This window comes from Sphaerodactylus townsendi, linkage group LG03 (assembly GCF_021028975.2).
Source record: "Sphaerodactylus townsendi isolate TG3544 linkage group LG03, MPM_Stown_v2.3, whole genome shotgun sequence".
NCBI lineage: Eukaryota > Metazoa > Chordata > Lepidosauria > Squamata > Sphaerodactylidae > Sphaerodactylus > Sphaerodactylus townsendi.
In genome coordinates this window covers 134,720,720-134,733,005 of record NC_059427.1, presented here as the reverse complement: position 1 = coordinate 134,733,005, position 12,286 = coordinate 134,720,720, and the positions used below count along the sequence as shown (strand labels likewise).

The 12,286-nt window shown below is 38.3% G+C and overlaps 1 protein-coding gene across 1 annotated transcript in view; it reads right to left on the bottom strand.

Annotated features, from left to right (window-relative positions):
* Positions 1 to 3,780: 3,780 nt before the first annotated feature.
* The window catches only part of GNA13 (G protein subunit alpha 13), a 45,873-nt gene continuing 37,367 nt past the window's right edge, over positions 3,781 to 12,286 (bottom strand). Inside the window, exons 3-4 of the mRNA XM_048488721.1 lie at positions 10,226 to 10,276; positions 3,781 to 10,049 (exon numbers count right to left, since the gene is read on the bottom strand). Coding sequence (XP_048344678.1) covers positions 9,477 to 10,049; positions 10,226 to 10,276 — 624 coding nt within the window. The 3' untranslated portion in view covers positions 3,781 to 9,476. The remainder of the gene's footprint in view (positions 10,050 to 10,225; positions 10,277 to 12,286) is intronic.

The window sequence follows — 12,286 nt, the reverse complement described above, 5'->3', positions numbered from 1 at the left end:
CATCTGGAGAGCCACAGGTTCCCTACCCCTGGTTTAAATGATATCCTGACCCACAATTGCAAGGTAACACCTCTCTAGCTTAACGTTGAAAGCAAGCCTCCACCAGGAAATGCAAGATCTGTACTACATGTACATAATAGAATGCCTCTGAGTATATGCGTAATGCCTTTCTTTTACTACTGGCTAATTTTGGTGTTTGCTGTTAGAAGGCTGTTTCTCACTGGATGCAACCATCTTCCAGAAATGTTCTGTACAACACAGACAGAAAAATTGGCCTTTGCCTCATCACAGAACTAATAACTATGAACGTTTTTATATATCCTTGTTTGTCTCAGAGGTGACAGGTGCCGCTGATGTAGCATTGTGCATACATCTTCTCTAAACCAAAGGGTGAGAATGGCAAACTGATTGACAACAGTAACAAAAAGGTAATCATGTTCTCATCTTTCTTTAATTATTCAGCAGTTTGCACAAAACTCAGGAAGTGGAGCTGTGTCAGAACACTTCCTCATCTGATTTTCAATAGAGGAAAGTACAAAAATTGCTGGTCTGGACACACCCTGAAAAAAAAGCTAAGTTCAGACTGAAGCTTTAAGTTGTAACTGTGAAGTTTCCACAGTTGTCTGGTGAGAATACTGCAATATTAAATGTTCAAGTATTTATTTGGTTAAGTAGTTGGTTAATACACTGAGGTTGCCAACCATGCTTAAGAACACTGCAGGACAATGCAGTTCAATCATATGTATTTTGTTAATGATTGGGGAGAAGCATCTAAAATTCTGCAGATTAATAACTTCATTAGTAAATGTGTTGGTAATATCAGTCTTAATAATATCGATATGTATTTGAATAAACTATCTGTAGCTTGAAAGATAATCTGGACAATGTCTGAGAGGTATCACCAACTGCAGTACCAAAATTAAAATAATTTTGAGCACAATAGGTTGATAACTAAATCAGATATTCACTACATTTAGAAAAGTATATTCTAAACACAAACATTTGTGTGTTGATGCATGGAAAATTTAAATTGTAACAGAGCTTGTTTCAACTGCTGATCCAACCATGTATAAACACAAAACAAAGAAGTTGTGCTAAATGCTGTGGCAAGACAAGGAGAGATAAGACAAAACTAATGTCTCCATTCCCTAGCAACAGAATGAGTCAGTAACTAGGGGTGGAGCAAGAGCAATCAAGGAGTATTAAAAACCAGTCATTGTTGTCTTTACTGCAGAACTTTGATACACATGGAAGAAACAAACCTTGCATTGCAGCAGAGTACCATTGTCCCAGCCTCAATTCTCGTTGAAATCTTCAAATGAAACCTTTCTCAAATGGAAAGTAACGGATAAGCAAGTACAACAGTCCTTGTGAAAGTGCACTCACAGAAACATCAGGCTCTTGCTGTTATTTCTCTCTCCACACATAGTCTAGAATTAATGGATTCAAGCTGTATCCAGTACTGGCATCTGCTGCTTTTCTGTCCCAGAAACCAGAACTGCTACCTTCCCTGTATTCTCATTTTAAAGCAGAGACAGCCTACTTTGAAGTGTGCATGTAAGCAGAGAAAGCTGGGCCCACACTGGACACTAGCACCAAACTCCAGTCTCAGTTAATGTGATGCAGAAACCACTGATGAAATGCAGCCTTCTGTGGAAAGGCCATTTGTAGTTGCTGATCTAAGATGATTTTCACTTAGGGGTCTTGAGTTGTGGAGGCTTATCTGGGGAATTCAGATTAGCCTGTACAGTCCCACACACGCCAGCTTACACAACCTTGGGCTAGTCACAGCTCTACGGAGCTCTCTCAGCCCCACCCACCTCACAGGGTGTTTGTTGTGAGGGGGGAAGGACAAGGAGATTGTAAGCCCCTTTGAGTCTCCTGCAGGAGAGAAAGGGGGGGATATAAATCCAAACTCTTCTTCTTCCTTCTCATATTATGGTGGACCTACATTTAGACAAACAATTGAAAAGATTCTCCACCCTGTTTGTAGCTAGATGAAAGAGCTTGGAATTTACTGTGATGCTTGAACAGACTGAAGACTCCTATGTAAGGATGCTGTCTAGCCAGTTGCATACAAAGTCCATCAAGATGCTTATTCTCCCCCCCCGCCAAAGATATGCTTTTGTGTCTCTAGCATCGCTCAGTGGGAGATTGCAGCTGAACACACTGCTTTAAGGAGCCAGTCTTTAACTAGAAAATGAAATAAAAATAATTCTATAAACATTTGGCTCCAAGCAAGACTTTACCACTCAACAAGTTTTAATTAAAGTTTCTAAATTGCTGTAGCCTAGAACAATTGGGAAGCAAAGCTTCTCATCTGTTATTCATAAAGGGTCTTTCTGGAAGAGATGTACTAGACACAGTTCTGGCAAACACTTGTAGTTCACAGTGTTGAGGCATTAATTAATTGCTGACTGAACTGCAGGAAACTGAATGGTATGTGTAAAATGAAGAGTTAAAGATCTTTGCTTTCAGAAAACAATTTTGTGTGTCGATGCCCACTTGATAATGTTAACAAGTACAAAGAGTATGTGTGTGCTGCTTTAATCCTGACCTTTTCACTGGTTAAACTGTTTAAGGGCATATTATTACATTTTAAATACAGTACATGGTTATTTCCCATTTTTAAAATTGAAAGCCTGGGGCTTCTCAAAATCAGAATATCCTGTCAATAGAACGTGATGAGAAATTAGGTCTATGAGTGAAGACATCTTTCTTGGCTTCAGGTGATTCTAGATCTTTTGTCCAGAATATTCTGGGTGAAATGAGGAACACACAACCAGAAGGCACCTACTCCAAAGAGGACATTTTGAGTCTTGCTACAAATGTTGGTCTTCTGCCTTTGCATATTGAGCAACCTCAAAGCCACTTTTAGAGGAAGACTTGAGAAAATTCACTTGGCACATGTGGGCTTGTTGGAAAAAGTGAGCCCACTTCAGATCAGTCACATGGATGCATTCCATAAGATCATAAAGCACTTTCCAAACAGAATGATTTTAGAAAGTTTCTCAAAATGGCTTTTCCAGGTCAAAAGACTACACTTGGGCAGGTATGTCAGGAAATGAGGCATGCAATCAGTAGATCCCCTTCGGAGACGGGGCGGTATAGAAGCCCAAAGTATAAATAAATAAATTTTCACGCAGCATTCCCCTTGCAGAATTTCAGGTATCAATTTCAAATGATGCACATCTCAGGAATATCTCTTGTATCATTATGGATTAGTTTTTTAGAGTATCCTATTGGAAAGACCACATGAATCTTAGGAATATATTTTTTTGAATAGGAGAGGCTGAAAAATCTGTTCTGCAAGTGGAACTCTGCCTGTGCTTCTTTGGCTGCAGTCACCTAGTATGATGTTCAAGTCTAGTAGCACCTTAGAGACCAACAAGATTTTTGGGATAGAAACATTTGGGAATCAAAGCTGCCTTCATCAGACTTTTATCCCCAAAATCTTGTTAGGCTCTAAGGTGCTACTCGATTGAAATTTGGCTGTTCTAATGCAGTCTACCCTCTGAAACTTAACATGATGTGTAGTTCAATTAAGGGACTGGGGGAACCCATCACCTGGAGACACACCTATGCTTCAAAAGCAAAATGGTTCCAATGTTTCAAATGGGACTTTCCAAACTAGTTCATTCCCTCTGAACTCCCTCCACCCTGAGGATCTAGAATCATATGCAATATATCAGCTGAGACTTTCCGTTCTGAACTTTTCCCTGCAACTTCTGTGCAGCTTGGGTTTAATTTCCAAAATGGCTGTATGCACTAAGACGCAGACAGAGTTAATGTTTTAATTGAAACTTCCAAACCAGCCAGTTGATACTGTCTACATTGCCACTATGGTAAAATACCACATCTGTACAAGAATACAAAATTTCATTTTCAGAATGAGGATGTATACTGTTCATTTACTGTCAGTAATTTATTTTACACAAGGCAAATATTAATAGCTGGAAGGCAACACTTCTGCAAAACATGTACAGAGCAATATACAACTAAAAAGAAGCTTTTATCATCTATCTGTAATCGAACCTTCTTAAAATTATGCCTTTTAAGACCTTTAGAAATAATTTATTGCCAATGCTGAACTAAGGCAAGGGGGACATTTACAAAGTTAAGAGAATCTCTTCATCCCTGGAGAGTTACAAAAGTTAACATGTATATAAAAAAGTAAAGCCCCCCCTCCCCCATTTATACAAAGCTAATACAAATCTTGGTATCATTAGATAAAGTTTGTGAGGCTGTTACAAAATATATCCCGAGATAAGGCTTTATAGAAAACATAAGCTTTCACTGCTGTGGACAGATGGGAAACTTTTCAATAAGCGGAAATAATTTGCTTTCAAGTATAAGGTAAGGAAACTGCAAATGGCACTATTAGAATGCTAAGTAATTCTTATGACATTTTGTAAAGATGGCTATATTAAAGTACCCTCATGGAGGCTTATAGAACACTATATAACAGGAGAATTCGACCAGCATACATTAAGACTACTAAACAATCTGGACAAGGAAGCACTGTAGTCAGAGAAGAGACCTTCTGCCATCATCTTGCTACTTGGGATTCTTAAAGCTAGTTTTTAAACTAACCTTACAGTTACCATCACATTTGGGTTATGTGAGACAAATAATAGACCATATTCAAAAACCTGGAAATCTTGGCCCTTGCCCCAAGTTTTCCCCCTCTTTTCTCCATCCCAAGTACTCTTGCAAATTGCGTTTGTGGAATCAATGTTGCACAGAATCTAACATTAGTCCCATTTTGTATTGACATTTATTTCCTAGTGAGAAAATGGCTTTCTTTCCAACTTTGAGAAATCACTGTTTATACTCTGCAAACTCAACCCCAAGTCTAAGATTAAGGGTTACACTGTAATTGTCATTGGTGACAGAGTGAGACTTATGGAATGGGATCCACCTGCATCTTGAACTACTCCTGCCAGCCACTGAGCCCAGGGAACCCTCAGGAACAGCACGGGAGCCCAACATAGGGCCATACAGTGGGAAGAAGAAACTCCTGCTTCCTCTTCTGCCATCAAAAGCACTGTTCCCCCAGCATAATTAATGTGGAACGGCTACCTAGGACCCAATCCATAGCCCTACAATTCTTTAAAAAAACAACTTTGTGTTACTTTTTAAGAATGACTTCTGTTGTTTTGTTTCAGATTTAAAAGTGTTTCTCACAAATTTCACAGGCAGATTAGTTTTTACTCCACTGTAGTTTTAAAAAATCGCCCCAAATTTGTAAAGTTAAAATATTTAATAGAAACTATAAATATATACATATATTTAAATACTTTTCTGCGAAAAATATTTTTTTCTAATTCAATCTGACAAATTAGCTCTGTGTTTGAAAGAGGTATATGAAAATACATTTCGATATTTCAAATTAACCATTTATCTAAGGATTAACCTTCTAAGGACATCCTATACATTGATTCAAGTGGTGGAATTTAGAGGACTGAGCAAGCTACTTCTGTTAGTAAGAAAGACATCTTGGTAAGTTGTGTTTGGACTGGTAGGAAATTTCTCAACTTTTTAAGAGTTTCCCAGAAAAGCAAAGATCTTGAGAGCATAAGAAAGCCAAATCTTTTCTTCCAGTTCCCTGTCTGGTGCCTTAGACCCAATATAGCTCAGCTTGCTCACTTATCAAGGCAAGGAAAAGGAACAGAGGCAGAAAAAAGTTTCTCTGTTTTATGGGACAATTACTATTCTGTATAGCAACAGTAGCCAAATTTGCCAACCTTCCAAGCTTTAAAATTTCAACCGTCAGAATCTGTAGAGCTGCAAGATATTGAAGTGCTTTTCTGGGCTAATATCTGGGTTGAGAGAAACATTAAGATCGTACTTTACTCATTATGGATAGTTTGGCATGATGTTGCCTGAACAAAGTCTGTAATACAACTTAATTTATAAAGAATGTACTATTAAGCCTTTTATCCACATGAGAACGTGGAGGGGGCAATCCACCAACTTGTAAATTCGTTGTGGGGAATTGGGAAGGGGAAGATGCAGAACTTATTTAGGTGCAAAAGCTGGAAACAAATCCATATAAATCTAAATGTACATCAAACACTGACCTTGGTCCTGGCCCTTTGAATGAGAAACCAGCTTGATTTGCTGATATGTATCTAAAAATGTAACACAATTTAAGTGAACTTGCCTGCCTGCAATAAAGCCTTGCTGATTCCATCTTCTGGACATCACCCCTTTCCCCTCATCCTCTACACTGCCATCTCCTTCCTGTCGAGGCCTGTTAGTCTCTTGAGCATGCAATCTCACACTTGTATATGCACACTTGCATACAGGCCTTTTTGAAACCAATGGGATTTACTGCAAAGCAAGCAAGCGCAGGATTGCGCAGCAACCAAAACAGTTTTGACCCATTAAGACTGGATTTTATTCATACTGTATGCTGAGAAAGCTCTGCTGAAATCAATGGAACTTGCTACCAAGTAAACATGCTCAAGATCCAACACTGAGGATGTGCTTCCCTTCTTGCAGAGCTGTTCTTTCACAGACAGCAATGACTGTAGGCCTCCCAACTGAGGAGAAAGGAAAGGTGGAACATGCTTACACCCTCCCAAAATGGTTGGACAAGAAAATTAGCCAAGCAAAAATGCCCGGGGAATGACAGATCCTACAGGAAACTCTGCACTCTTCTTTTGGTTGTAACAGGCAGCAGTGAAAGTGGTGGCTGCTGATGGGCAGCATCAGAAAAGCTAAAGTGAATTCCACCACCGAACTGGTTCCTCCACCTCATTCCATTTCCACAGGCTCATACTGATGAAAAAAAGGGAAGAGGCTGTGAAATCTTATACATACACACTTATTCCAGCTCCACAAGTCATAGGGGCAGTTTGACAGCTGAAAAAGTAATGGCTGATGCATAAAGAGAAGAAAAGGACCAAGTATGGTGGGAAAACATGAAAGGCACCTAAGGGCCATGGAAGCTACAAAGTGCATTGGTTAGTGAACCGTGCTATACTTGTCCAAGAGCTGCATGTGGCTTCTGAATAATAGACTGGACACTGCTGAATATAGGATGGTGATTGTCTGATATTACTTTATGAAGATGCAAGATTTCTTTCAAATTTCTGATATAAACAGTGATTTCATGTGATAGATATTCGTACCCATATTTACTCTGGCAGAAAGAAACACAGTGGGGGTATTCTGAATGGGGAAACGACTGGTGAAGAAAGGATTATGCACCCTCCCCCTTTCTTCACATATACTTGTAGCCACCCAGATTATTTGTGGTTTAAAAAGGTGCCAGGGACAGATACAGCCACCGTGTTTCTTATCTCATTTAGGCAAGTCAGTTACCACCCATGTAAATAGCCCCCTAATTTTAGTCTCTTTAGCTATAATGCTAGAGCATAGATACTCCCCCCCCCAGAAAATAGTCCCTTCACTCTCTGCTTACAACCATCTGTCTAATGTACAATGGAAAATGTCTTTACATGATCTTCATTCCAACCAGTATATAAAACTGAACCAACAAAACAAAGCTTTTGTCACTCTTATTTAAGCTTATACACCGTCTACATCTGGCAGGAGTCTTGATGGATGCAGTCAAGAATTCAGTTGATTAACACAGTGCTCAGTACATACATGCTTAGTAAAAAGCATTCTGTTTCTTTGTGTTCTGATAGAATTCTAAAATGCAAAAGTGGCAGAAATGGCACCAGCAAAACGTTCAGGATTCTGGTTAAGCTAATGGCAGTCTCTATGCAGAGCTCGGGGAAGGAGTCGTTTTCCTACTCCATATCCCCTACTGCAAAAGCTACTCACAGGGAAACTGGCATTCTCGTAAGGACACTGCAAGGAAAACAAATCAAGAGGCACTTTAGGTTAATAAACTTTGCGTCATTTAACAATGCTTACTGAGGCTGGACTAGGCCCACTGAAGAAAGTTAAACCTATTAAATGCACAATTGGCACAGGATCTGAAATTATCTTCATCTAACATATTACATAAGAAAAATATTTTTTCAAAAATATGGAGATTTTTACTGACTTTCACCCTTTCCCAAAATTCCGTAATAGTAGCCCTTAATGCATTTTCTATCACTCTCAAATGCATACTTTAGCCTATGCCACAGAAAAGGGAAACTGTACTGCTAACCTCTGGTCATGTTAACTGTTAGACCTTTATGGCATTCAAGCATTAGAACAGAAAAGTGTCAATCCCTTTTACAGATTTCTTTAAAGCATAGTATAATACCTGTGAAAGTTTACCAATAATTAAACTAGGCTGACCAGAGATCAACTGGTAATAAATAGACTTTTAACCAATACCTGAGAAATCAAAAGTCACCTCTGGTACCACCAGCTTCCTCAAAATTGAGATGAAAACAATTATCAGTTCAACAACTCTGTTATATTTTCAGTGAGTATTTGCTTGCAAGGCTGAGTTAGAGAGGTGTCATAATTGAGGGGAGGACTTTTATAAAAAATACTTTTATACTACAGTATATCTGGGATGTAATTCAGTTGCTTTAAACTTTTTTCTTTCTGAAAAAATGTCTTGCCTTTTTGGCTACCAATACAAGGGCCAGTACTGTTTCATCTACAGCTGCGTATACTCCCAACACTGTCCTGTTACTTTAATGACATGCATCTGCTATCCAAAACACAAGCTCTCTTTAGCTGGGAAAAAAACCCTTTTTGTTAGCTTCTCCCATGTATTGCTCAACATAGAATCTAGACTAACTGAAGGAAAAAGGGTACAATTGATAATTCACAATTGACAGATACTCCCAAAGCTGTAGGCAACTATGTGGTTTAGATTAGCTTAGCTCCAAACTGTAAAACATGAGAAATTTTGAAAAACTGTTATGATCTCACAATGACCAATCAAGTTTAGAATGTCCCTTTGCATGCCTGATTCCACCTGACATATTCAATGGTAGTAAACCTCTACTGATTTCCTTTCTGGTACCATTTGAGAGCAACTGCTATTGGCATGGAAGCAAAAATGCACTTGTAAACGTAAAATACAGATTAACTTTTTTAAAAAGCATAGCTGTTGGCCATGCAGAATCTCTGGAGGAATAGAAACCATACTTAAAAAGTGGTCTTCAAATGCAAATGTATCACATTTTCCCTACAGCCCTTTCCCATATCATCAAACCTCTTTAATCTATCAAGTTTCCAAAGTGAGTCCTGCAACCATTTCTACAGATAGCACACAACAGTTCAGGAATACAAATTTAACCAGTTTGGAAAGATGGAAGAAGTCAAAACTTCCAAGTTAGCTTTTAAAAACTTGAGGTCTGTTAAGAAATTAGAAATGATTCAAAATGAAACTACAGTGGAAGATATTAAAGCCCAAATTTCAGGAGAAATTGGAAACAACTTGATCAGCAGCAGTTTGTATCCACACAGTTGAGGCCTGACAAGACCAGTTTTTTTTTCTTCTAACTCCTGCTGTAAACGACTAACACAAATCAAAGTCTTCTTGCATGTCACTGTAGCATGAGCTGCTGGAGGTTGTCATGAAGGATGGTATCCTTGACATCACGGAACACAAGGCGGATGTTTTCTGTATTTATAGCAGTGGTGAAATGGTGGTATAAGGGCTTTTGCTGCTGATCCCGGCGCTTGGTACGAAAACAACCTACCAGGAATTTTTGGACATCTAGCAAGCAGTGGGGATCCCCTTCAAATTCTGGGAAATAGTCTCTGATACTAACTTTTTGCACTTTTTCCTCAAGCAAGTCTGTCTTATTTAGGAAGAGAATGATGGAGACATTGCTGAAAACTCGGTTGTTGACTATAGTTTCAAAAATGTTCAGAGACTCTGTAAGGCGGTTTGTTAGTCGATCCTCCATAAGTACCTGGTCGAATTCACTTGATGAGACCAGGAACAGTATTGAAGTGACGCTGTCAAAGCATTCAAACCAACGTTTTCGTTCTGACCTTTGGCCACCTACATCAACCATCTTGAAGGGGACGTTTTTAATCTCAAAATTGTATTCATGGATCCCTTTTGTGGGTCTTCGTGCCAGGAGAATATCTTGCTGGGAGGGAAGGTAATCCTAATAAAAGAAAAAAAATGTCTGTTATTGATCCGCTCTACTAAATGCTACAAAGGTAACCTGTCACTTCAATTTACAGAATATATAGCTTTCAACTGTTAGAAGTTACAAATTCAAGCCAAAAGGCCCTTTAGTACATAATATTGCCTTAAAACCAAATAAGAGATTAAACTTACTGGTTCTCCAAGTTTATCCAAATTGTCAAGAAAATATTTTACAGATTCTCCCTGAAAAGAAAAAAAAAAACACCATTATTAATTTAAATAGACAATATACTTAGTTAGTGGACTATTTTTATAAAATATCACCAGTACAGGAGGACTACACCCCAACCCTAAACCAGTAATACTTTCATCAAGTCAAAGGCCACAACTCAACAGATAAAAGTATATTTATACTCACAGATTTTAAGGGACCAAAGCACCTTTGTAAAGGCCCTGATGTATTTGCACCTAGGAGTGTAAGTCAACATCTTACAAGATCTGTTTCCAAGTAATATGAATAGACATTAGTTCAAGCTTTGTAGTGCTCTTCTGACAGTGCTGTATAAAAACTCTAGTTCATCTCACAGCTGAATAATTCGGTATCCAGTAATAACTGGAAATTCATCAGAAATACAGACACAGAAGCTTCTATTTTTATATGTAAGCAGCTTTAAGCTGGAAATAAACAGCAACTGAATTCTAAGGAAAAGAAGTTCTCTTAAGTTTCATACAGAACAGTGAAACTTAACATTCCAGTCAAATCAATCCTGTACTAGTGCATCTTTATCACAGGGCTCCAAAATACACTTCTCAATAAGCTATTATGTGTCTTATACTGCTTTTCAAATTGCCTTTCCATGCATGTATGAAGCATACTACTGCAACTGGACTGATGCCAAGATGTTTCAAAAAGCTCACTCTCAGGGGGAAAAACCCTCTCCTTACAATATTTTGTTTTTATTGACCCAGTGTTGGGTCAAAAGAAAAATTATAGACAATCTAACTGAAAAGACTCAACTTTCAACAGAAATTGACTAGGAGTTTTGTTAAGCCAAACACTTTGCAAGCGAAATGTTACTAACTCATTGTCTACTTTAACAAAATGCCCATACCTCACAGCTTGTCTTTTTGCACAGACTTGGTTGCTATAGAAATGAACAGCTTGAAATCATCTTTTGAGCAAGTGAAATGAGCAACTCAAGAAGTACTGTCACTAGGTTTACAGAAAATTGTAAGCAATGGCTTGGAATCTTAATCCCTGTGTGTCCCCTTCCCACCTTCAGGACCATTCCATACAGCAATTTGCCATTACAACGGAAACCCAACAAACCAAAAACTGAAAGCAAAGTTCAGCTATGGTTTCCCGCTTAGTATGCAATCAAGCTACGCAATCAAGCCAGAAACCATGGCTTGCTCAGTTCTGCTGTAAGGGTAAATCGTGGGTTGCTAAGAAAAGTTCCGGAGAATATGAGGAAAGATAGGACACATAAACCTACTACAAGGTTTCCCTTACACCAAATCATTAATGAATGATTAGTAATGTAATGTCTAAACTAGCTCAGTACATCTTTGATTGTTTTCTTCAACAACTGATGTCCATGTACAATTTTATTGCTTTCCTTGTCTTATTATTAAGAAAAATGGTAATAATACTCATAAAAACTATGGTGGGATTCCAGAAAGAAGACTGTATGTAGACTGCAGTACTATAGACAATATAGAGCTATGATTACAGAATCTAATTGTCATTTGAATAACTATAATATATAAATGCATCCTGATTTAACAAAAAAGAGCCTCATCTCTATTTCTGATAATGGGTGAATGCAAATACTTAATACTTAATGCAAATATGCTTAACTGATTGAAGAAACAAACAGTAGGGAATCTCAGATGAACAAAACATACTTCTTAACTATTATCCAATTACTTACTTACAGCAGCCAAATTAACCCTACATGAAAACACACATCACAAAACAGTACACTGAACTTACCATGAAGGTCTATTTGGAGGCACTGGGATACTGCCAACCTGAAATCTCTCAAACCAGCCTCACCAGTAAGAGCTGCTACATGTGTACAGACAGCTGCCTAATCTGAAAGAAATAGTCCCCAGCATACTAACAAAGTTCCATGCCAACATTCTGCTACAATGCAAGGTACATAAGAGCCTTTGCATCAAGAAGGCTCCTTCACCAGAGGAATGTACCATGTAAGCAGAACAGTTAATTGGAACGGTCCACCATGAAGG